Source organism: Balaenoptera musculus, chromosome 20, assembly GCF_009873245.2.
Source record: "Balaenoptera musculus isolate JJ_BM4_2016_0621 chromosome 20, mBalMus1.pri.v3, whole genome shotgun sequence".
Taxonomy (NCBI): domain Eukaryota; kingdom Metazoa; phylum Chordata; class Mammalia; order Artiodactyla; family Balaenopteridae; genus Balaenoptera; species Balaenoptera musculus.
The window spans coordinates 52444242-52471108 of record NC_045804.1 but is presented as its reverse complement, the minus strand read 5'-3'; the positions used below and the strand labels follow the sequence as shown (position 1 = coordinate 52471108).

The window sequence follows — 26867 nt, the reverse complement described above, 5'->3', positions numbered from 1 at the left end:
CTTCCCCATCAAAAGAGTCACAGATATTTATTAATATAGTTTTCTGGTCCTTAATGAACTCAGCTTTTATATTTAACTCCCTCTGGAATTTAGTTTGATGCATAATGTGATTCCAGTAGCTAAATAGATTTTTTTTCTTCAAACGGCCAAATATATTAATTGAATAAATGATTTCTTTCACTTTAATTGTGATCATCATTCCTTTTTTATGCAGTAAGTTCTCATAATACTAAGGTTTGTGTCTGGGGGTGATCTTGTCCTTGTGAAATGTATACTTAGTTTTTCTCATTGCAGGCTCCTTGTAAACAATCATATGGCTATCCATATGGTAAAAGTAAAATTAGATCCCTACTTCACACCATCCACAAACAATACATTCCAGATAGATCATGGACCTAAATCTGAAAAACAAGACTTAATGTACATACAAGTTATAGGAAATGACTTGAACATGACGCAAAAGAGCAAATCCTAACAGAGAAGGCCAATATGTGCATCCAGTTATGTTAAAAATCACAAACTTCCTGGGAGTTCCCAGGTGGCCTAGTGGTTAGAATTCCGGGCTTTCACTGCCGTGGCCCGGGTTCAATCCCTGGTCAGGGAACTGAGATCCCGAAAGCCGCGCAGCAGAGCCAAAAAAAAAAATTAAAAACTAATGACAAAAGACAAAATGGAAAGAAAACCCAAACCAGGAGAAGATATTTGCAATGTCCGTAATAACAGACAGAGAATCATACCCAGCAGAATATACAAAGAACTACCATGAAGCAATAAGAAAAACACAAACTGCCCGACAGAAAAATGAGCAAAGGCTATGAAGAGGCAATTTATGATGGAGGAAATTCAAAAGCCAGAAAACACATAGAAAGATATGCAGGTGCACAAGTAACCAGGGAAATGCAAATTATATCCAAAACGAGATACCACTTCATTTCCATCCTAATGGCTAAAATTAAGAAGGAGGACAATACCAAGCATTAGTGATGTGCAGCAAAGGGAACACTCACAGACTGCTTAATGGGAGGGTAAATTGTTAGAATTGCTTTGGAAAATGTGTATTGGTTAAATAAATTGGGGCATATCTATGCAACAGAATATTACATTAAAATATATTAAAATTATGGCATAGAGTATATTTACTGCTAAGGAAATATTTGCATGGCATCCTAGGTGGAAAAAAAGTCTGATTATAAGAGACTATATCAGCATGAGACCACTTTTGTTAAAAAAATTTATATGCCAATGTATATTTGAAAGGATCATACCAAAAGTTTAACAGTGATATCTTTAGGAAATGCAATGATGGCTGATTTTTTTTCAGTTTCACTGTATTTTTCCAATTTTCTAAATTCTTGTTCTTAAGTATGGCTATGGATTTACCCCTGTATTACACTGTATTCTCAGTGCACAGCATACTATTTGGCATACAGTAGTTCTAGATAAATGCATATTTGACTCTATGAAAAAATCTAAATTGCCACAAAATCAAGAAGGTAAAAACAATTCAATTAATTTTATTCAATTTTAAAAGGCCGAGATAATTGCCATGGGAGACACTGAGGTATAATTGACCATATATTTAGTCTTTGACTGCCACAAAACAGCACAAATTCAGTAGCAGGGCTCTCTGCTGGTCACCAGTGTGACCCTTTGCCCTCATAGTACATCGCCCATATCCTTTACCAATGACCTGGTGATCAGCTCTAAAGATGGCCAGTATCTCGGATGCACTAAATGCCTACTTTCTATCAGAGACTGTTAATCTAAAACGAAGACTCAAGAGCCAAGTCCTAGAATGTGCTAACACTTTAGCCATTGATTGTTCTGTGTCTACGTTGCCGCAATTTTAAAGATTTCAGGCATCACAATGCACTTTTTTAAAAGTTTGCTTTTTTTAAAAAATAGATCTTTATTGGAGTATAATTGCTTCACAATACTGCGTTAGTTTCTATTGTACAACAAAGTCAATCAGCCGTATGCATACATATATCCCCTCCCTCTTGAGCCTCCCTCCCACCCTCCCTAACCCACGACTCTAAGTCATTGCAAAGCACCTAGCTGATCTCCCTGTGCTATGCTGCTGCTTCCCACTAGCTAACTATTTTACATTCGGTAGTGTATATATGTCGATGCTACTCTCACTTCGCCCCAGCTTCCCCTACCCACCGTGTCCTCAAATCCATTCTCTATGTCTACTTCTTTATTCCTGCCCTGCCACTAGGTTCATCAGTGCCATTTTTTTTTTTAGATTCCATATATGTGCGTTAGCATACGGTATTTGTTTTTCTTTTTCTGACTTACTTCACTCTGTATGACAGACTCTAGGTCCATCCACCTCACTACAAATAACTCAATTTCGTTTCTTTTTATGGCTGAGTAATAGTCCATCGACAGATGAATGGATAAAGAAGATGTGGCACATATATACAATGGAATATTACTCAGCCATAAAAAGTTTGCTTTTTTAAAAATGCAATCCATTGCTTGTTTTCATCCTTCTCAGAAAACCAAACAGCATTTCCCCCCTTCATGTTGCAAATAGGAGGGGGTCATAAGTCAGATTTAGGCAGACCAGGCCTCCTCTGACCAAAGCATCTCTCCTCTCCAGCTCCCCCTGGCGTCCTCTTCGCCTTCTGTCGTGGCCTGAAATCCTCACCATTAGAATCCCCCCTACCCCCCAGCCCCTTCTCATTAGTACATCGGCTGGGATTTTAGAAGGTAGTTGGTCCCAGGGGCCTACACGGATTCTGTAGGTGGTTACTGAGGGGCAGGCAGTATTGCGGGTTGTGTGGGGCTTAGAGCCAGGGGAGAGCTGACTAGTGGGAGAAGGCTTTCAAGTCACACTTAACTTATCCTTAAGGAGGAGGAGGCATTTCGTTCCTTTTAGGTGCTGGCAAAACCCATCCCATTCTTTGAGGCTTGGAGTGAGGATGTGACTCTCTAAGACTTTTGGGGAGGAGGGGCTCTCTGGGTCCCCAGTGCTTCGCTCATGCCAGCGTCCCAAGCTGCCTTCCAGGTGCTACCTGGGGTCTCACTCTCCCTGTTTGCACTACGCGTCCCTGGGGTTCCTAAACCACCCAACCCAGACGTGCTCGAGGTCTCACCATTGAATCCGATCACGGCCTCAAGCTCCAGCTCGGCCACCTCAGCCACCTCATCCTTGGGCGAAGTTTGGGTCTCCATCACCCGGAGACTCCGCTCACGTTCCTCTCAGCCGCCAGAGATGCAGCGTCTTCCGGTCGTTATGGTAACGGACGTGCGCATGCGCGCCAGATCAACGCCTGCGCAGAAACCCAGCCGAAGGAGTTCGAGTCCTTTCGCCCTCTTGCAAGTGGAAAGAGCGGTTCTCTTTACCTTCTAGAATTTCTCTGGAAATTTAAGGGGCAGTAAATGCACAGAACTAATTCCCTCCTCTCCCATGTAAAGAGTCTGTGACCTTTGGGGTAACTATATAATCGAGCACCTAATGGCATTTAAAAATTAAACATAAAGGATTGCCTCTGATGGAAAGGCTGCTATAAGACAATATATAATTGATACTTCTTTGGGTCCCTTGTTTGAAGCAGGACAAAAAGGTTTTTTAAACTATACTGAGGTATAAATTATATATAGAATTTACTTAAAGTGAGCTTTAGTAAATTTATATAGTTGTGCAACTATCACCACAATCCATTTTTTGTTTGTTTGTTTGTTTTTGTTTTAAGCAGGATAAAATGTTAAGTAACTGCTAGAGGTCTTGAGGGGCTCCCACCTACCTGGGAAAATGCTTAGATTTTGTTCAAAAACAATTTTATTTTAATTGCACCCAGCTGTTCGCGTCTCTTAGTGGGAGCCGATTGCTCCAACCTACAGTTCCCCGGGGGAGCGCTTTCCTTTCTTCATCACAGTTTGGAGCCCTTGGGGTATGTATATTCACTTTGCAAACTCCAGGTTCCGGTCGCGCACGGGTCGAGCCGCGGGGTATGAGCCGCGCGGGCCGCCGTAGTCAGCTGTTGCGAGCAGGAAGTGTCCGAGGAGTGGGTGGAGACTGCAGCATGGCCCCGGACCCCTGGTGAGCCCGGGGTGAGGGAGGCTGCACGCGGACGGTCCCGGGGGAGGCCGTGCTGCTGGGGAGCGGGTGGTCGCTAGGCATTAGGGCTGGAGGCTTTTCGGGATGAGGGGAGGGGGAGCAAGGCCCCTTCCCCTGCTGCCGGGGGCGGGGGTTGAGGGGCTGGGCTCTGCCGCATCCCGACACCCTCGGTCCTGACAGGGGTGGCCGGGGCGGGAGACCCGGTGGACCCCTGGGGAGCTGAGTTCCAGTGCGGAATCTCTGAGCATTCCTTTAGCCCTTCGCGGCTGCATCTCCCGGATTCCCGCCCATCGTGGTTGTGGAGGTGGCTGATGCAGGGTTCCCTGGACTCCTGCGAAAGTGAAGTCGGAGTGACCTTTTTGTGGAACGCCAGTGTATCTGGTGAACCTCCTTATTTCGCAGGTGGAGAAACCGAGGTTCAGAATTCATGGTCATCAGCGAGTTAGTAACCAGTTGGCGCTAGCATCTAGATCTTGTGGGCCCTTCAAAAAACTTATAGGAATCTGGGAGGGAAATTATGCCGTTGATAAGGTATTTTAGAAGACTGTTTCTACTGCAGCAACTTCTGCAGTAAAACAATAGCTGTTAAGGGTCTTTTATTCAACAGTTAAGTCCCAAGGACTGAATGATGAAAGACACAAGCTCTGATCCGAGGAACCTATTCCTATAGCGTATTGGACTTGAGCTTTTTGTTTACTAATTAAAAATGCTATAGCTCAACAAAGTTCTTTTGGAGAATATGTCATATTAGTACTTCTAACATAGTTTATTGTTTAAGTTGCAGATAGTCTGGATATTAAGAGATTAACTTTGCAATATCAAAGTTAATCTACCTGGGATCTAGATTATCTGGGCCAGTGGCTTAATTGATTCAACACTAATTTTTTTTTCCACCTAATTTTAACACCCCGATAGAAAATTTAGAAAATATTAAATATTTGCAGAGGAAAAAAAACCCATCTTTAACTCTTATCATTTGGAATAATTGCCACTGTTGATTTTTTTTAATTAATTAATTAATTTTTGGCTGCGCTGTGTCTTTGTTGCTTCGCGTGGGCTTTTCTCTGGTTGTGGCAAGCGGGGGGCTACTCACAGGCTTCTCACTGCGGTGGCTTCTCTTGTTGTGGAGCACGGGCTCTAGGCACGCGGGCTTCAGTAGTTGTGGCTCGTGGGCTCTAGAGCACAGGCTCAGTAGTTGTGGTGCACGGGCTTAGTTGCTACGCGGCGTGTGGGATCTTCGCGGACCAGGGCTCGAACCCGTGTCCCCTGCATTGACAGGCAGATTCTCAACCACTGCGCCACCTGGGAAGCCTGCCACTATTGACTTTTAAAATGAATTTATTACTTTGTATAATATATGTGTGTGTGTGTGTGTGTGTGTGTGTGTGTGTGTGTATATATATATGTGTGTGTGTGTATACATATACACACACCCCTATATATTTTACAAAACAGGGAACATTCCTCCATATCATTAAATATTCACTGAAAACACAATTTTAATGGTGCTTAATAGTGCATCATATGAATGACCATGATGTACTATGATTTAATCATTCCCCTCTTTGTACCCTTTAAAAAATATTAGGGATTTTTTGGGTTTTATTTTTTTTAATTACAAAGACTGCCCTTTTGTTCCATCTCTTATTTCCTTGGCTCACTCCCTAGAAGTGGAACTACTGGGTCCAAGGACTAAGTTGCCCTCCACCTCCTGGAAGCTAACTCCCTCATTTTACACATAAGGTAGGAAATAAAGCTTAGAAATAAGGTAGAGGCCCCAGGGCATCCATTTAGGTTGGTAGAAGCTATCACTGAACCCTAGGCCTCTTCCACAGTTAATGTTGAAAAAGCACTGATAATTTTTCCTGTTCCTCTCAAGGAGTTTGACTCAGCTGCTTTCTCATTTGTTGAAAGTGAAACAATGAGGGACTGTGCTATGCTAGGTCAGCTTCCTTGCAAAGTAGGTTGCTGATCACGAGAGCAGAAAGGAGTACGGAATAGGACTTAGAAAAATCTATAAAACAGACTTGACTACAGCTTTGCTCTCCTACTATTGAAATAGCATAGCTCAGTGACGCTTTACTCCTGAGTAGTGTTCTCCTGTTTAGAAATGGAATATGGCTGTTACTATTTTAATGGCATATCAAAGCCAGTGGTAAGCTCACTGTGTAATAGAAATAGCCAGTGGTGACTGTCTCTGAATGGGTCCTTTGCTAAAGTTAATCAGCTTTACCACTTTTTTCTCTCTGTTCCAGTTCCACAGCCTCTGTCATGGCATCACCATCCTCTTAGTCACTTAGGCCTAAAAACTCTAATCATCTACTTTTTCCTCACTCTTCCTATCAGATTATTCACTGATCTCCACTATATTTTTTTTTTCTTTTCTGCCGTAGTCCAATCCTTTATAGCCTTATGGCTTCCAGAGAGTAAATATTGGTGGCTGGTTACTGAGTTGAATAGCTGGAGAAGTCTTCTACTGGTCTCTTGCCACTCTTCTCTCATCCCCCAGTGATTTATGTACGTGGAGTTCAGGTTACTTTTCCTAAACTAGTATTTTAGGTACCTGTGTGGTTGATTCCATCATGAGGTTGCCCATTACCACTAGGCCAGTGGTTCTCAAGCTTTGCTACAGATTGAAATCACCTGGGGAGTTGTAAAACTCCTCACATCCAGGTCAAACCCTGGGCCAATTCGATCAGAATGATGCCTGGGGTAGGAGCCGGGATTTTTTTTTTTTAAGTCTTCTCTGGTGATTCAACTGTGTAGCAAAGCTTCAGAAATGCTCTTTAGAGCTCAAATGAGAATGTGAGGATTAGGAGCAAGACATCTGGGGTTTTGGCCATCAGCATTTCATGTAACCTCTTCCAGGCCTCACTCTATGTGTAAAAGTATCCCCTACACCTCTCAAATTCTCTGCCAAATGTCGAACCTTGTTATGCTGTTCAAGGCTCTGCAGAAACTAGCTTCGACTCACCTCTACCATTTTATACTTTACCCTCCTACCCAGGACCACCACTCAGCCGACCGTGCCAGGCTCTTTCCCTCCCTTTCATCTTTGCTTGCTCCCTGTGCCTCTCACCTAGTCTAGGATGTGCTCCTCCCTCTTGTCGGAGTGAGAGGCCTGCTTTGACCTTGTGGTTCAGCCCAAGGTGTAACCTCTTGGCCCAGCCTTATCAGATCTGTCTCGGCCAACAGTAATTTCTCTCATTTCCGAACTCTGGAAATATGCACTTGCCATTTATACTCCGCGTTTGGCAGGAGGTGTGTTGTACCTTGTTATTGATTTTCATACGTGTGGTCTGGGACCACAGAGCCAGACCTCAGAACCTCTTTTCATAGATGACAGTATGGAGGGAAAAAGGGGAAAATGTGACAAAGCTGGGACCAGGACCCAATTTTTCTTATCAGCCTCCCTCCTACTTTCTTTTTTTTTTTTTTTTAATATTTATGTATTTATTTCTGGCTGCGTCAGGTCTTAGTTGTGGCCCACGGGCTTAGTTTCCCTGCGGCATGTGGGATCTTAGTTCCCTGACCAGGGGTCGCACCCGCGTCCCCTGCGTTGGAAGGCGGATTCTCAACCACTGGACCACCAGGGAAGTCTGCCCTCCTACTTTCTTAATTGTGTATTGTCTTATATCACCTGCTCTCTTTTGGTATGCATGAATATATGTATATGAATGATGCTACTTCAGATTATAGTGGTGAGTTGCCAAGGATCCTACTGTTAGCGAACCAAACTTGGGTTGACTCGCCCGCATGCAGTAAAGCCAATCTACTGATACCAGGTTGTGGTGAAGGAAAGTGCAGCATTTATCACAGAGCACCAAGCAAGGAGTCTAGTGCTCAAAACATCTGAGTTCCCCGACGGCCTTCAGGGAAAGGTTTTTAAAGACAGGGTGAGGGAGGGGCGTGGTGGGGTGCGTGATCAGCTCGTGGACACTCTTCTGATTGGTTGGTGGAGGGCTAATTGGGAGTCACTTTCTGGTTCCAGTTGGTCTGGGGTCTACGTGCTTTTGGGCAGCAGACAGTTAACTTCTCCCACCCGGCGGGGGTTTTGGTATCTGCAAAGCAGCTCAAAGGACATGGCTCAGAATATTATCTGCAGCCCTTGAGGAGGAACCAAAGGTCCTTGACTTTAATGGCTAAACTATTATTATTTTGTTTTGCTTGACTGTTTTCCTGCTTCTCACTTCTCTGATTAAATTTACTCTTTGGAACTCAGGGAAGCCCTAGGAGACTAAAGCTTTTCTATAGACAAGAGACAGGAAGAGGACAAGGGGATGGGGGTCTGTTCCAGGAAGGCCCCATAGGGTCATGCTGGGTTACACTACCTCATTGGATCCTTATTAAATTTAAAATGTACAGCTCTTAGCATAGGACCTGGCCCGGATCAGGTACTCAGTTGTTAGCCATAGCTATAATTACTGTAGTAAGACTCGTAAGGGAAACGACTGGAGATTGTTTATTTTTCCTTCATTTAAAGACATTTGCCAGGTCCCCTCATTGTTCAAGTGATATGTGGGAATTCAGAGATTTTAAGAAATGGATTGCTTATTTTTTCAGACAAAAATTGGAACATGAGGTTAAACAGCAGATTTTAATTTTTTTTGAAACTTAAAAATATTTATTAATTCATTTATAATAACAATAATCAACCTATTACATGTCAGCATAAATCATGTTTTTAACAGAAAATATCTATATTTTCCAAAACAAGAGAAAATATGTGAGAAGAGTGGCATTGTTTTACATTAAGTTCTTTTTTACATAAATTTACATCACATTTTTTTTTTTTATTCAAACAGAAAGTCACAAAAATTATAATCATCCTCATCGGTTCACTCAGTCCCATGTAATTAATTTTTTTTTCATCTTGATCGTTTGTTAGCACTTTTATGAATTCATCAGTTTTCCATTAGAGTTCTGAAAATGCTTATTCATTCAGTTCAGCAGTATAGTCAGTTACCAGAAACCTGTACTTGTCAGTCTTTTCCATGAATTCCTTGAAGATGAAACCCTTTAATAGGAACATTTTTGCAAAATCATCAGAGTACACCCAGAACTGTCTGTAAATGACAAAAGACTTAAAAATGAGCACGGTTAAAAGATTTGATGAAAGTTCATAATAATGCAATTGACAAGGAAATTTAGTTATTTCTGAGATATACATTTTAAAGTAATAACTAGAATTATGACTTATAACATTATACCAGAACATATAAGATTTTTAAGAATTTCATGTAATGTCTGAAACATTTATGTTAACATATTTCCATACAAATAACCCAAAGAAAGTTTAGTATTAGTTTTTTTTTTAATTTTTGAATTTTATTTTATTTATTTTTTTATACAGCAGGTTCTTATTAGTCATCAATTTTATACACATCAGTGTATACATGTCAATCCCAATCGCCCAGTTCAGCACACCACCATCCCCACTGCCCCGCCCCGTGGCTTTCCCCCCTTGGTGCTTAACATTAGGTTAAACAGCAGATTTTAATATTTTTTACTGGGCACTCCTGGAAAATATGTTCGTCGTATATTCATGGTCCGTGCCCTGTAGGAGAGATGAAATGTGTGTACACACTTAAGTATTTTCTGTAAAACAGATAAAAAGTAAAAAGGCTGTAAGCGAAGGAAAAAATAAGGGACTACTGGGGATTGATTGTGAATCCTTCAAAACCCCCAGCACTGTTGAATAACAAATAGAAGCTCAGGACCTGCTTTGAGAGAATTCTGGTAAACTTAGGTGTCAGGTGGGTGTGTGTCCTTTGACCCCAGAGCATCGTGTTACCTGCTGATCTGTGTAGCTCTTCCCCAAATAGCTGCTCACCTGGCCTGTCGCTCTCCACCCCTTTATCCTGCTTTATTTTCCTCCTTAGCCCACAGCAACACCTGACATACGGTGTTTTGGTTTGTTTGACGCCTTTCTCCCTTCACTAAACTCCTTGAAAGCAGGGACTTGGTCCGTTTTGTTCCCTGCTCTGTTCTCCAGTGCCTGGGGCAGTGCTCAGCACCGAGGCGGCCCTCCAGGAATGTTTGCTGAATGTTTCGTGAATGAACGAATCTGTATGCTTTCTCAGCGGCCAGATAGCACAGTGGCTAGGAGCACAGGCTCAGGGCCAGGCAGCCTTGGTTTGCAGCCGGTGGTACCCATAGGGCAAGTCGCTCTACCTCTTTGTGCCTGATTTTCTCACGTGTGTGATGGGGATGGTGACCCACCTCCCAGTGTTCTTGTGTGGATTAAGTGAGTTATTACAAAGGAAGTTGTGAGAATTGAGCCCAGCCTGTCCTAAGTACTGTTCAACCCCTGTTGCCATCACTGTTACGATTATCATTCTCCCTTCCTGTTTGCATTTGTGACTAGAATTAGAGACTTAGATTATGCAGAAATTTCCTTTAAAGAGCCTTCAACATTCTTCTCCCTTTATGACTTTGACGCAGGTTCTCCACCTACGATTCTACCTGCCAAACTGCACAAGAGATTGCTGAGAAAATTCAACAACGAAATCAGTATGAAAGAAATGGTGAAAATACAACCAAGGTAAGACCGGGAATGTGTACTTCAAATGATTTGTTGGAGCTCTGAGGTCTGAAAACCCTCCCCTCTCTGACTCTGTGTGTATGTGTGTGTGTGTATGTATAATGACCTTTATGCTTAACACATGTCAAATTGACATTACAACCAATCAGTTAATAGTTATTTAATCACTAGGACTAAATGAAGCATGGCATCTCTGTAATTTCTCCTACTTTACCTTAAAAAGTTTCTAACAATTTCATAGTGTAGTTCCAAGGTTGGTACACTTTCCTCCAGATGGTAAATCTGTCAGGCTTTGCAGGACAAGAGGCCAAGTTCTCACCTCTTTGAGTACCCATTCTTGACAACAGGATAAAAGACTCTTTTGTTTTTTTACATTTTACATTTAAAAATGTAAAAAATCATCCTTCGCTTGTGGGCTGTAAAAAACAATGGTGGGATTTGGCGAGGAAATATGGTTTTTAGAAAACCATGAGTCCATGCCAATACTTTTGATTCTAATCCAACATTCACAGGTTTCTTTGTAACTTCCCCATTCCAAATTAGTATTTTCCTTCCTTCTCCCGCAGTGAGAACCCAGGTTTCCAGAAGCATTGATATGTTTTTGCTCATTTGGTCTCTCTTAGAGTTTATAGAAAATAGTTTCAGAATCATGACACAAGGGCCACTACAAACAATAAGTAAAGTTTGAGTTTATGTCTTTATTATTATTTTTTTTAATTTAGAATATCCCACTAAGGATACGGAGGTTATTCTGTTCTAAAGCTATTAGAATTGTTTCTTTTTTTTCTGTGTCTTATGCTCTCCTTTGTATCTATTGATATTCATTTTCAGGGTTTGCTTTTCTTCCCTACCCTTGCTGATACAATTTTTAATATGTAAAACATTTACATAGTTCAAAAGTCAATATTATATACAAAGGTATACTCAAAGTCTTTTCCCCATCCCACTCTTTTCCATGCCTTCTTCACCTGCTTCTTAGAGGTAACCTTTTTTTAAAATTAATTTCTCATTTATTCTTCCTGTGTGACTTCTTGCAGAAATAGGCATTCAGGTGTCTGTGTGTGTGTGTGTGTATTCTCATTTCTCTTCCTTTGATACAAAAGTTACTCTTTTGTATCTTGCTCTTTTCACTTGATAATATATCATAGAGATATTAATTCACTGAGATCTTCTCAGTTTTTCTTAGGGCCTTATAGTCCTCTATTGTGTGTACTCTAGTTCATTAACCTGTCTCCTAAGAATGGGCATTTAGAGTGTTTCCAGTCTTTTGCTGTTATGAATAATGCTGCAATAAATAGCTTTGTGATTTTTTTTTTTTTGTATTTGTATTTGTGGACGTTCTTTTAAGGGTGAATTCTCAGAACCAGGACATATGTGATTTTTTTTTTACCTGTTGCCGAATTCCCCTCCACAGGAGTTGTCACCTTTGGCTTCACAGCCTGGCCAGCAGAGGGCGCTGTCAATTTTCTGAATTTTTGCCAACCTGATAAGTGAGATAAAATATTTTAGTGTAGTTTTATTTTCTTCATTTTTTTAATTGAAGCATAATTGACTTACAATATTATATTAGTTTTGGGTATACAGCATAGTGATTTGATATTTCTGTACATTACAAAATGATCATCAGATAAGTCTAGTTACCATCTGTTACCATATGAAGTTATTACAATATTATTGACTATATTCCCTATGCTGTACATTACATCACCTTGACTTACTTTATAACTGGAAGTTTGTACCTCTCCCTCACCTTCCAGTATAGTTTTAAATTTGCGTTTTTCATACTCTGAATCAAGTGAAGTATGTTTTCACATTCTTAAGTACTATGTATATATTCTGTAAACTAACTTCTTATCTTTTGCCCATTTTTTCTATTGGATTGTTGGTCTTTTTAATATTTAAGAGCTCCTCATATATTAGGGAGATTAGCTCTTTGTGATATATTGTAATTATTTCCTCTCCTTTATCATTTGTTGCTTGACTTTGCTTATGGTAGCTTCTGTCATGTGAAAGTTTTAGTTTTTTTTAAATGAAGTTGACTATCAATTTTTAATTGCTTCTGTATTTTCATTCATAGCTTTTGCTAGTTGTAGGTTATAAAGGAATATATTTATGTTTTCTTCTAGTAAATGTATGGTTTCATTTTTTTACATTTAGATCCCTGATCCATTTAACCAGTATCATCTTCTTGGACTATTAGATTGTTTCTTTCATTTACAGTTTTTTTTTAAAATTTATTTTATTTTATTTTATTTTTTATTTTATTTTTTTATTTTTGGCTGTGTTGGGTCTTCATTGCTGCGCACGGGCTTTCTCTAGTTGCGGTGAGCGGGGGCTACTCTTTCTTGCGGTTCGCAGGCTTCTCATTGCGGTGGCTTCTCTTATTGTGGAGCACGGGCTCTAGGGTGCGCGGGCTTCAGTAGTTGTGGCACGCGGGCTCAGTAGTTGTGGCTCGCGGGCTCTAGAGCGCAGTCTCAGTAGTTGTGGCGCACAGGCTTAGTTGCTCCGCAGCATGTGGGATCTTCCTGGACCAGGGCTCGAACCCGTGTCCCCTGCATTGGCAGGCGGATTCGTAACCACTGCGCCACCAGGGAAGGCGTAGATTGTTTCTAATTATAAAAATGAGTTTTCAGTATGGCTGAATTATTGCCCAGGTTAGAATAAATTCCTCAATGTAGGATTTCTGGATTTAGGTTTTATAAAATTTAAGCATTTTGAAAATGTCTCAGAGTCACATTTCTACACCAATTCTGATTCATTTTTTAAAAAAATCTTTCTCTGTTAGGTGAAAGTATACAAGAGTTTAATATGCATTCTTAAAATCACTTATGCCATTGAACATCTTTTCATATATTTATTGGATGTTTGTATTTCTTCCTTTGTGAATTGCCTGTTATATACATGTCCTTAACCTAGCTTATTATTTCTTAATTTCCAAGTGTTCCTTATATATATGTTAACTAAGCTTTGATTAAGCTTTGATCTGGCATATTTGGTACAAATATTTTTTCTATTAATTTGGATTTTGATTTTATAAATACTTTAAAATATATATACACTTTTTAAAAATTTTATTTGAAATTATCACTATTTTTATTTATGGCCTTTTCTTATAGGAGAAGGGGAGGTAATGCTTAGAAAGGCCTTTCACACCCAGGGATTATAGAAATACTTTTCCTAATTATCTAAATTTTCGTTAAGCTTTTCTCCTCTTTTTTATCTTTTTTAAAACACATAAATCTTTATAATATTTGAAATTTATTTCGTGTATTGTAGGCATCTAATTTTTTTCCCATTTGCTAAATTATTAATCCCCCCCAAATACGAAATAGTCCATATTTCATTCACTAAGTTCTTACACAACTGCACTGTTTCTGGACCTTCTTTTCTGTTGCACTAACGAAGCCATTGGTAACTGCCAGCATCATACTCTTGTAGTTTTTTGTAAAGATTTAATATCTAATTGTTTAAGGCCCCCTTTGTTACACATGTCCGTGATCTTTCTATATTTCCCTTCATTTATCCTCCTTTTAGAGCAGTTTTGCGTAGCTTTATTAAAAAGAATTTTGTGCTGTGCCTCAGTTACCACCTCCTCTCCAATAAAAGGACTCCAAATAGGATTTTGGGTAGATGTGTAGTATATTTATAGACTAAACTGGGGAGCATTTACATTTTTGCAGTATTGAGTGTTTCCTTTTCACTCATTCCATCAGCAGTATTTCCTGCAGTTACTATACACCAGGCACTGTTCTAGATATTTTTTAGATTTTGTTGCTATTGCTAATGATGTTTTAAAATAATTTTTAAAAGTTCTCCCTATTACTTGAATTTAGGAATGCCCTAGATTTTTTCATTTTGTGATTGATCACCGTCCTGAATTCTTTATCTGTTTCTAGTCATCTTTTAGGTGATCCTCTTAACTTTCCCAAACAGACTATTATCAATCTGCAAATAATGATAATTTCATTTCCTTCTTTCCAGCCCTTATGTATTTCTTTAACTTGTCTTATCATGTTGGTTAGAACTTCTAGACCAAAGTTAAATAATATTGTAGTTAAGGCAGACTGACTGATTTTTAGTTTTCTTTGTTTTTGTTTTGTTTTTAATTAATTTCTCCCATGCTGTATTAATCATATGTGTAGTCTGTTTTTAGTAATTAACAGTGTTAGCTTTATTATTAGATTTTCTAACATCAAACCATTTTTAAATTACTCAGATAAATTCTACTTGGTGACGGTATATTGTCATTTTTAATGTAATTCTGAATTTGCTTTGCTAAAAATTTTTAAAGACTTTTACATTTATAATCCTTAAGGGAGATTGGCAAGTAGTTTCTTTTTTTCTGTTATCTCTGTCAGCGCTTGTTACCAGGGTTGTGTTAGCTTAAAATATGAATTAGGCTTTCCATCCTTTTCTATGCTTTGGAAAGCTTCTGTTAAATTATCATAATGGGAAATTTCTTCTGATTATGAAAGTAATAGTTTTCTTATAAAATATTAAGAAATCCCACTACTTAGAGATAACTACCCTTGATGTTTTGATGTCTTTAGGTCCTGGGTTGTTTTTTCTCTATGTGGATGACACTTCTTTTTATGACTTGATTTCTTTTTCTTTTAATAAATTATGATGGGTATCTTTCTATGTTAACAAATATAGATTTCAGTCATACTTTTTTTTTGGCCGTGCTGCGCCGCATGTGGGATCTTAGTTCCCCAACCAAGGATTGAACCCGCGCCTTCTGCATTGGAGGCATGGAGTGTCAACCACTGGACCGCCAGGGAGGTCCCCAGTCATACTTTTTAATGGCTACATATTCTTTCATCTGTTGAATGCTTTTGATGTTTAATTTCGTAGATTCTTCTTAGACCTGCTGTGTGTGTGTGTGTGTGTGTTTGTTGTTCTTTTGTTCATTTGTTTGTTTGTTTTGCTCTTTACTTCTTGAATGAGGAGGGATCTGCTTTCCTTGGCGTTTCCCCATAAACGTTGTGGGTGGTTTTTCTGTGGTTCCCAGAGGTATTAGAATAGTTAAGGTGAGATTTTTCTTGGCTGCTGATACCTTTGAGGGTTGCTTGATGTGTGTAGCCCTTGGCCAGCCTCTGCTGTTGCGCTGTATTTTCCTTATGTGACCCTGCTAATCTAAGGAGAGAGCCCCTGCTTCCACTGCAGTTGTATAATTGCTTCTTTTAACAAGGTAGCAAACTTGTGAGAGTGCCTTTTTAAACATATCTCCAATTATATCCATGGTTGACTATGTTTACTTTACGTGGGCGATTCTATTTTTCATATTTTTAAATTCCTAAGAGGCTTCCTCCCCACCTCTCCACCATCCTTTAAGGCAGCACTTAGAGTCACAAACAAAACTTTACTCTGGGTTTGTAAATTGGAGAAAATTCACACCTCCTGGAAAAAGAGTCCTATGTGGTCAACATTCCTCTTGTATAAAAAGGACACCCTGCTGTAAAACTTTCAATGGGTTGTAAGTATACCAGTGTGTTTAGGGAGGCCTGGCCAGGATGGCAGTGGGACTTGACGTCTTGTTCTTTGCAGCATGGTTGAGGGAACCGTGGGGCTCTTGCTGGTGAGCAAAGACTGGGGACATGCAATTTCCTGCGTGGCTCCGAGGTAGACAAATAGGATCTGAGGGTAGATGCTCAAGGGACACAATTCAGCTGACTGTGAGAGCAAAGTGACAGTTTCCAGTCAATGTCAGGGTTCAGGTATGAACCGGCTTACCAGCTGGTCAGGTCGTAGGGCTGGGTATGAGCCTTAGGTGGGTGGCTGGCCCAGGTGACTGTTAAGATCCCGTACAACCCTGAGGTTGTCGTTGCAGCCCTTCCTTGATTGAATCATAGTTTGTAAAGCAGCGTTTACATGATATTTTTAGGAGACCTCACACCTCTGGACTAGCATACTCAGGCTGTGTTCTTTTCTTTTCAGCTTACCGTGACAATCAGAGCTTTGTTGCAGAAACTGAAGGAAAAGATCGCCCTTTTGAAGGACTTATTGCTAAGAGCTGTGTCAACACATCAGATGTATCCATGTAAACATTTCCACCTCTTGCTAGAGTGGGAGGACAAGCAGTCTTATTTCAAGAAAGGAAGGAATCTGGGCCACCCAGATTTTTCCACAGCTTGAGGAAGACCTGATTTCCAAAATATTGCCTATAATCTCAATTTCTATTTTAAGCGTCTGTTACATGTTTTACAGTGAATATGCTGGCGTAGCAAGACACACGGCAGGAATTAACTTAGTTGGGTGTAACCTTAATAGTGCAGGAAGCTCATGCTTTCTGTCAGTGCTGTATTTACACCGAGCCCCATGTTGCTACCTGTCTAGACTGCCTTGAAGGTGGTCCAGCAGGAGAACTTCCATGACACCCTTGAGTTGTGATTCTGCTTCTGTAGTTCCCAGAGTTTTGAACAATTCGTTTTCTTTTCTGAGAAGCCAGTACCAGTAGAAACGATGCATTTTTTCCCCCCGATTATGTAGATTATTGAGATGTGACTTCTTTGCCTTATTGTTCTAGAGGTCCAGACAGTACCCCTGTTTTGGGAGTTTTGGGGGGTGGGAGACACTTGCCTGAAGCAAGTTATGTCATCACTTCAGCCTCCCACCAACAATGTGAAGAATTAAAATATTTCTTTCTTTTTTTTTTGGCCGCGCCATGCAGTGGCTTGTGGGATCTTAGTTCCCTAACCAGGGATCCGACCAGGGCCCCGGCAGTGAAAGTGCGGAGTCCTAACCACTGGACCGCCAGGGAACTCCCCAAAATATTTTCTTTCTTTCTTTCTTTCTTTTTTTTAGAAATTCATAATCTGATCAATTTAGGAAAATACACTTGACCTGTTACATAAACTAATCCTTTAAATCCGAGTTTAAAACTGACCTCAAACTGGTCCTCTCTTACCAGTCCTTTCCATTGTCTTTAGTTTGTACCAGACTTTGGTACCTTGGGAAATGGTTGTTATTGCCCAATTTTAAACGTGGGAAAATGTAGGAATATAGCTTTTTAGATAAAACAATATAAGATGTTTTAAAAAATATTTTTCTCCAAGTATCACCACTGTATGTCACCAGGGAGGCTGGTTTAGATAGTTGCATGATTTCCAGTGTGCACTTATTAAAACACTAAGGTTTTAAATATAAGTTTTATTTCAGTAAACAATTGGGCCCTTATTTTTAACACAGTTGGAATACTCTGATATGTTTAGTTTGTAACTTTACCCTCCATCTGGCATCATTTGTTACTGCACAGTCTATTATATAAGGAGTTTTTATTTTATCAAAATACACAAGTCTTAATATATAGACCTCAAGTTGGCAGAGCTGTGTTCTCCACTTTCAGTACTAAGTACTTGGAATTCTGCACATGGGATCAAGGTGTGCAAACTCATTTTAATATTACCTAAATCGCATGTATTAGAAACGTAGTTAAATATTGTTTCCCAGTATAATATTAATAACTTTATTTGCTAACAGGTAACTGATTATTATTCATCTTATAATATTTATGTGCTAAACCTATAGGGCAAGAAGATATAAATTAATAACTTTTACTTTTTTCTATTAATAATTTCTGCTAGTTATTAATTATGGGGTGTACCAAGCACGCTACAGTAATAATTGACTTTGTTCTTCTAAATGCTTGCAGTCTGACCATATTTTGAAGTCTCATAGACTCTGGTTTTGTGGTGATCTCAGAATTTGCTGAATGAAACACCAGGCATTTGAAAACACCAGAGTTATTAAATACTCTGAAAATATGAAATATTTATGAAAATATTTAAGGACCATCATGTGAATAATTTAGAATTTCCCAGGAGAAATCAAAAACTCGTCTGGAATATAACAGCTTTCTTTAAAATCTAATTATTTTTTTCAAATAATTGGGTCTATTTCTACTGGAACAGCAACCAAGACTAGGGGTGGAATTCAGATAATCCACCCCATGGGGGCGCTCGTAAACCTCTATTTTCAGGGAGACCATTTCTTAGATGGAATGGAAAGGAGGTAGCTTCTACGTTACGAAGGCCTCTATTTAATTCCCCTCTTCTTCCTCACATCTTCCCTTTCCCTGACCTTCCTCTTCCCAAACATATAGGATAATTCTGTGGCAGCTGTCATCCAGATTTAAGATGCATCAGATAGCAACTTGTCAGGCCTAGTAACCTCATATTATGAAGTTGTTTGGGTGGTTCATTCCCTTCTTTACAAAAGAGGTATTGAGGCCAAGGCAAACTTGCACCTCAAGTCACTGATGAAGTTGGAAAGAAAGGACAGCATTCCAGCAGAGGAATTTTTTCACACCGAGGAGAAGAATATTTAAGAGCTTAAGTAACTTGCCCAGACCCCACTGCTAAGAAATGGAAAGCTAGGATTCCAATGCAGGGCTGTCTGAACCCAAAGCCACTTGTTTAAAAGCTGAATTCTACTTTAGTGATAGAATACAGTCCACTGTCACGTGGCCTGTCTTCAACTAGAGTTCCCTATGACTTGGCATGTTGCTGTAATGCCAAGACAAATCTTGTTTATAATGCAAATCCTCAAGACCCTTCTTAATCATCAGAAAGATTAAACAGTCTTCACTGTGGTTTATTAGGTATACTTTATGATGTTGTAATTCTTAGAAAAATTTGTGTCCATAAATCGCCAGGAGAGTGACTTTTTAATCCTTTTCCTTGAGGCATAATTAATGTTGGGTGACTTTTTTAACGTGAATATTTGAAAACCACATTTCCTTACTGTGTTGGGTAGTTGAGTTTATGGTACCTTACTTAATAAATTTATGCCTTTCTGCATTCGTGAAGTTTTCCAGAGAACACTAGGAGTTGCCAGAAAGATAAGTCCTATGAAAATGCCTTCCAAACAGTTAAATTCTGGGAGGTTAGGCCTAAGATGTTACTGCTCTTTCCTGAAAAAGTACTTTTCTCTGGCAAGAATAAATGTGAAATTAAAATGAAAGTGGCATGCTTTCGAATTGGTTAACTTGCAATTCATAATTGAAAGTCCTGCAGCCAGAGGGTTGAAAATTGCTGGAAAACATTAACTTCTGTTCACAGTACTTCTTGGAGATGGGGATTATAATGGCCTCACCAGCTGAGAAAAGTTGTGTTTACAGGAGGGTGCATAGGAAATTTCAGGTAATACTAAAATTATTCTTAGAATTAGCTTTAAGTGAAGCTTGTCTTTTTGTTGGGTTTTTCAAAGGCAGCACTTTTAGTACTTTAAAAAGAATTCTAAAAAATCACTTTACAGAGGGGTTCAGTATCAAAAGGTATTTTGCTTTCTTGGGAGAAGTCCTGTAGAAATAGTAATAATTATTATTTTTTGGTCGTGCCATACGTCTTGTGGCATCTTAGTTTCCTGACCAGGGATTGAACCCAGGCCCCCAGCAGTGAAAGCACTGAGTCCTAACCACTGGACCACCAGGGAATTCCCTAGAAATACTTTTTTAAAATCCATAAATAACTCTGTTCCACTTTGTATTTTTTGGGGGAAAAAAAGATGCGTAGACAGATAGGTAGATGGCAGGATAGATGCCCCAGTCACCGTGTAACAAACCTGGATACATGTAGGTGTGGAGAGGCTCACTGGATAGATTTTAGGGATAGCCCCTCGGGGCTCCAGTGGAGGTGAAGTGGTTCTAAAACACTGCACCTGGCCATGACAGTTTTCACTGGTGTCTGCTATTGTGAGAAAAATAAGGACAAGATAGTTTTTATTTCAGTAGAAATTTTCTGATTTATAGTCTGTTTACATGGTTCTCCCTAGTTTGGGTATTAACATCTGCTTGCTTTTTCACCATGATAGTAAAAGTAGATGAGAGTTTTGTCTGTTGTGGGTTTTGGAATGTCCATAGATGGCAAAATGTATAATTGGTCTGTATAAATCCCCCCATCACCATCCCCGCAGTTTGTTTGGAAATATTTCTGCTCCATGAAATCCAAAAGTCTGGGCACCGTTGGAATACTGGGAACAACACTGGCTTTGGAGCCAGACAGAACTGAGGTGGAAGACCAGCTCCACCACTTCCCCAAGGCCAGAGAGCAACGTAGCCTTTTTTTTTTTTTTTTTTTTGTAGCCTTTCTTGACCTTAGTTTCATTAACCTGTAGAGTAGGAATAATCATACTTGTTTTGCAGGTTGTTGTGAAAGTTGAAGAAAATATATTTAAAGCATCTCACAGGACAAGCCACCCCCATAATTGTGGGTGTTAAATAAAAGATAGTTATTAACCCTTTGTGGGCAAGTTACTTCTTTGTGCCTGTTTTCTCATTTGTGAAATAAGGATAATCAAAGTACACCCAGTTTATGGGATTGTTGGGAGGATTAAATTGTGTGCATAGAAGGTGTTTCACATAAAGTAAGACCTCCTCGAGGATTAGCTGCTACTTAGTATTTTATCATTGTTAAAATTACAGCCATCTTGGAGAATTTACAGGTAGTCCTTTTATGGAGTTTATAATCAAGTAAGAAGGGTATATCAAAGCACACAGATAGTGATAGTATTAAGATACTACTTGCAAAATATGATCAGTGCTTTGAGGAAGATAAGGACCTGGCCAGGTACATAATGGATATTCAGCAGAGTTTGTTAACTTAAAAAAAATAGTAAAATGAAAGGGATGAAGTACTATGTGAGCCAGAAAAATCTTCTAGCCTCTGAGACCTTAAACTGTCTCTGTGCAGTCCTTCTTGCGGCAGTGGGAAGTAATTATGCTTCTCCAGAGCAATTAATTTGCACGTAAGACTTGTCTAAATTCTTAAGCCTTCTACCAAACAAGGAGAAACTCCAGGAGCTAGAGTGGGGGTGAGGTGTCCCCTGGGTCCAGCACCATCTTCAGCCCACTCCATCGTAGGTTAGAAGTGCTTCCCAGGTTATAGCAGAGAAGCTGGGCTGAGGCACGTTGGTCATGGGTATTGGTGATACGAAATCAGGACCCAGTTTCATTTGCAGCGTTGCATTGCCATAAACTGGTTATAATTACGTGTAAAATCAGCCTAGCCGATGAAAAAGTACTATGGTAGCTAGCTCTTCTGTTTCCTTATTCGTCTGTTCTCTGACCTTCTTCCTTGGTTATTCACCACGTTGGTGGAAGAGGAGGTCCCAGCTCTGGCCACTGACTGTGCCCTGTGTTCTACTTGTCCTTCCTTACCCTGTCCTCGCTTCCCCCAACTCCCATGAGACCACATCTGTGCAGTGTCACCACTGCCTAGACGATTCTTTGACCTCTCGTGAACAACAACTTCTGTACAGTAAGCGTGCTATGCAGAAGGGCTGTGCATCCGTTTATTCTCTTCAACCTCCTCTACCCTCCCCCCCATCTCCTTATGCTGTGTTCTCTCAATAGATTAAAATAAAAACAGAACAAAGAGGTAGAGTGAGTGCTCCTAACTGGACAGTTTTCCAGTTGTCCCGGATTTACAGGGAGTCTCTGGGAATGTTCTGAATTAATATTACCGGTGTTGTTATTAACAGGGTGCTAAGAAGTGGCAGTTAAGTGAGCAGCACTGGGGGCCTCAGGGTGGAGGAGCCTCTGGAACGTTTGGTGGTCAGGCCCCATGCAAGGTGGTAGGAAAGCCCTGACTTAGACTGGAAAGAGCTGGGCTCTAGCCCACTATTGCCGTTACCAGCTGCACGGGGCCCTGGTTTCCTGGTCAGAAGAACAAGAGACTCGGATAGGCCTCTCCTAGCATCAGCTGTCTGTGATTCTCTTCTTCACTTACTAATCTTCAAAACATAATCACCAAGTTTTATTGCTCCTAAAATTGATGTTCTTTGATTGTTAATTTATTCTCAACTAGTTTATATCTAATATCTGCTAAATTTAAAACTTGCCTATATTGTTTTTATTAAAAAAGTACTTTCTACCTGTATAGTTCTTATTTTTAACCAATGACTCTTCTCTCTCTTCCCCATCCCCATCCTATTTCAGCTCATTCTTTCACAGTTAATGGGTTGGTGGTTGGTACCTGTCATCACAGACTTTTCTAGGCATGAACAAATATATACACATGTAAATATAAAATGCTTTTGACTACAGAGGGATCATATTATACGTTTGGTTCTGAAATTTTTTGTTAATTAGCATTTGATAGAGTCAAACAGTCCAAAACAATATTGGATGGAAAGTAAGTCTCCCTTACACCCTGAATCCCCAGTTCCCTTTCCTTAGAGGCAACTCTGTGTATCCTTCCATAAATTTTAAGTGTATACACAAACATATATGTTTCTCTAATTTTTTTTTTTAATGTATGCAGTGGGAGCATACTATTGATTGTTTAGCTCTTTGCTGCTGCTTTTTGTTTTTGTTTAACACTATTTTGGAGATTACTCCATACCAAATAACTTATGTAGCACTTAGTAAGTGCTCAGAAATGTTAACTATCATTATCATCGATACATAAAGAGCTTTCCTCTTCTCTCTCTCTCTCTTTTTCTGGGGCTGCAAAACATACCATTGTAGAGGTGTGCTAATTCCTTATTGACGGACCTTAGAATGTTTCCAGTATTTGGCTATTATAAATAATGCTGCAGTGAACATCTTTGTTCCTACATCTTTGTAGAGACATGTGAAGATATCTGTAGGAGAAATTCCTGTTGAAAGAATGTGCCTTTTAAATTTTGTTATGTATATGGAAGGCAGTGTGGCAATTGGTTGAACCCATTTCCATTCCCACCAAGGATGTCTGAGAGTGCTTGGTTCCTTGCCCCTTTCCAGAACCGTCCTGTCGTAGTTTCTTACCTGATGGGTGAAAGTGATAGCATGGTTCAATTTGCATTTCTTTTACTAATGTGAAACTGCATTTTTTTTCATTTGATTAGCATTATTGTTGTTTCGTTTTTCTATGCCCTGTTATATCCTTTGCTGTTTTAAAATTTGCCACTATTAATTTGTCACTTGTAATTTTATTTTGCAGATATTTAAAATTTTTATAGAGCCAGATTCAGTGTTTCCTTAATGGCCTCTGGGTTTTCATTCTTGACTAGAAAGATCTTTCTTACTCTAAGAGTATTAGAAAGTTCTGCAAAGTCGTCTTCTAACGGTATGTGATTTTACTTTTTCTGTTTAAACCCCTGAGCCAGTCAGATGTGTGCTTAATTGTAATATTGGATTATCATTCAGCTTATGCTTGCTTGGATGGTTGGATAACTAAAATCCCAACAAAACCACAGATGGCCAGAGTAGGTTAAGCGTAGAACAGAAGACAAAGCTAATCAGCATTGTGATATAGTTAATAGTTTTCCATGATTAAAATTCAGTTTTGTCCTGTATGATTCATGACATAGGTTCTGTCTCTCCCCACCCCCAGGAGCGTTTTTTAGATAGAAGAGTCTTCTGCTTTATTGGCAATTTGCCACTGATTTGAAACACATTGATATTTATTCTTGGCGTTGCATTGATCAGAAGGCTAATATTTGGCCCTTTTATTAGTACAGAGGAAGGACTTAGGCTCACTGTTTCTCAGTTACAGTTGCTACTTCACGGTTTCCAAGATGGGCTCTTAATGCCTGTAGTCAAGCAGGAAACGGAAAAGCGATGGTAGTCATTTTTCTCAGGAAAGCGTGGCATTCTGGAATGTTGAGAGAATGTATCCATTATTATTTTTTAAGTATTCAAAGTCACTAACACTCCTTAGTTACATTGGTTTGGGGGGGACTTATGATTTTTCTAACTAATATCTGTTACTGGGGAACATTTTTGATGGGTTTATTTGCTTTTTTTGCTAGCTGGCCAGCTTTTTCTATTCAAAATTATCAAGAAAAGTAGATTCACTGGGCTGTGGTTTTCCCACCCAGGGAAACTTACTTGATTCTGCCAAGTTCTCAAACTTCTGGGGCCTAAATGCAGGGTTTAATATCCCCTCTTGAAAGGACAAGTATCTATAAATCCAGAAATCCAAAGCAGTAGTCTCACTCTTTTACTGGAACCAGGAAAACTGTGGCCATGGATTGTGCCGGAAGAGGTGTGAGAGATTATCTGGGTGCCATATAAAGAAACAAATTCAAAAAGGTGAAGTAATTGGTTCAGGATCATAGGAAACGATCAAAATAGGACTAGCAGGCCTTTGGACTCCTAGTCGAGCATGCTTAGTAGATTAACACATTAAAATATGATTATTTCTTTGTAATTTTGTTTAGAATTAAAGCTCATGCAATGTGTTTAATAAGCTGATGGTAACAGCTTTTTAGAGCAAATCTGTTGCATAAAGTAGCCCTTTACAAAATATATTCCAGGTGTGTTAACAGGTGTTCATTAACATGGAAGAAAGGGGGCAACATAGAAAACTTTTCTTTCCCTTTTTCCTTTTTTAGCAGAGTATCTTAGAGTATTAGTGTCTAGGAAAAACCCTTGACCACTGTGACCTAAAACTCAAAGCCTGATGACTCCCTGAGTCACATTGTCCCGTTGAGAGGAAGGACATTTCAGGGTTGGCCGCTGGGAGGAAAATCGTGTTTACCAACTATATTTCTCCGTGAAGTATCTCGTGTGGCGGAACTGTGTCAGTGTTTGTAAGTCCCTCTGCGATGGTTCTGTCCAGGTCCTTTACTGGAAGGATCAGTGAAGTCTGAGGTTAGAGCAGGAGGAGAAGGTTGGTTCAGGCCTCTTCTGGGTAGGGTTGATCAGAGTCTGTAACAGTCCTTTCTGACTTGGAGAGCTCACTTAATAACATAATAGGTCAAATGAGGTAATTCACCTGCTCTTGGACCTTAACGAGATGCCTGCAGAACACAGCTGGAAGGAGACCGAAGACAAAACCTTTTGGATGATCTTGTAACTCGAGAGAGACTACTTCTGACATCCTTTAAGAACGAGGGTGCAGAACCAGATCTCATCAGGTACGATGTTTTCCTTTACAGGGATTATGTGGTGGGTGAAATTTATTTGCAGAGATTACAGCTGTTTCCTGAATGGCTTAATTTCTTTAACTAGTAAAATATAGTCTGTTCATTTATAGTGTTTGACTGTCATTTTCTATGCAATGCAGTTTTCATTAAATTTCTAGATTGAGTAAACCAGATATGTTCAGCTGAATCCCATCTTGGAGGAAGGCTATTTAGGTATAATACAGACAAGTCAGAAAATGTCTTTTCATTCTTTAGGTTGAGCTTTCTCCTATGTTAGCTGCCTTTTAAACTCTGGAAGTCAAGTTCTTATCTGTGTTGGAAAATGATTTTTTAAAGATTTTTTTGATGTGGACCATTTTTAAAGTCTTTATTGAATTTGTTACAACATTGCTTCTGTTTTATGTTTTGGTTTTTTGGCCACGGGGCACGTGAGATCTTAGCTCTCTGAGCAGGGATCGAACGAACCGGCACCCCCTGCTTTGGAAGGCGAAGTCCTAACCATTGGGCCGCCAGGGAAGTCCCTGAAAATGATTTTTTTTACTTGACTTGTTATAAAAATGTGTCCTAAAGGTTGTAGTCCGTGGCTCATAGAATTAGAGGCGTGGGGCCATTGGATTCTTCTCTCTGTCCTTTGCTGGAGAGTAATTCACACTCTCCAGCGTTGTCAGCTGCTCTGTACCCGGCTCTGCTGGAAGAACCCAGAGAAGCGGTCCTGCCTTCCCAGCTGAGGTTAATGAAGTATAAATTGTAACATCTTTAGAACTGGCCTCCCCCCCCCTGCTTCTAGAACTCTCTTAACATCATTGTGGGAACCATCACAGGTGAGATGAGGATAAAACCCGCCTCTCCCCGCCTTCCCCACGAGGGGCGATGATGCCCTTCGTTGTGGGGCGGCAGCTTGTTCCTGGTAAGGAGTCATACTGCTTCCCAGGGGCGGTGTTTTATTTATTTTTTTTTTAACGAGGCTCAGCCTCAGACAATTAAATCCGGGGGCGTGGAGGGCGTGGTCATAGAGGGGCCCCAGGTGATTCTGATCTGCAGCCAGGCTTGAAAAACCACGGCCCAAGGGCGAGCCAAAGAGGATGCAGCGGCTGCGTGTCGGACCTGGCCTTTCTCAGGAGCGTGGGATCCAAGGTTTGTAGAAAGAAACGATGAAATTCGGGAAGCTAGATGAAACCTTGGAGCTGTTCGTTTGGAGAAATAAAAGCCAGGAGTCAGGGAAGGAGGAGTTGTGTCCTGGGCACGGTTTGTAAGTGGACGCGGAGGCCTTCGGTGAGCTGGCTGGTCCTTCGTGCTGCCCGACACTGCTCTGGCGGATGCAGGAGTGAAGTGGGAGGGTGAAGGTGGTGATTCAGGGCTGGTGAAAAAGAACCGCTGAGCAAGGAGATCCAAGGCGAGGAGAGA

At 40.1% G+C, this 26867-nt stretch overlaps 2 protein-coding genes across 3 annotated transcripts in view; one reads left to right on the top strand and one right to left on the bottom strand.

Annotated features, from left to right (window-relative positions):
* CFAP52 (cilia and flagella associated protein 52) overlaps positions 1 to 3231 on the bottom strand; it is a 36566-nt gene extending 33335 nt beyond the window's left edge. The window contains exon 1 of the mRNA XM_036837180.1: positions 3105 to 3231. Coding sequence (XP_036693075.1) covers positions 3105 to 3183 — 79 coding nt within the window. The 5' untranslated portion in view covers positions 3184 to 3231. The remainder of the gene's footprint in view (positions 1 to 3104) is intronic.
* Positions 3232 to 3951: 720 nt separating this feature from the next.
* STX8 (syntaxin 8) overlaps positions 3952 to 26867 on the top strand; it is a 244203-nt gene continuing 221287 nt past the window's right edge. For both annotated transcript variants that reach the window (XM_036837811.1, XM_036837812.1), the window contains exons 1-4: positions 3952 to 4051; positions 10514 to 10613; positions 16551 to 16645; positions 25344 to 25454. In XM_036837811.1, coding sequence (XP_036693706.1) covers positions 3963 to 4051; positions 10514 to 10613; positions 16551 to 16645; positions 25344 to 25454 — 395 coding nt within the window. In that variant the 5' untranslated portion in view covers positions 3952 to 3962. The remainder of the gene's footprint in view (positions 4052 to 10513; positions 10614 to 16550; positions 16646 to 25343; positions 25455 to 26867) is intronic.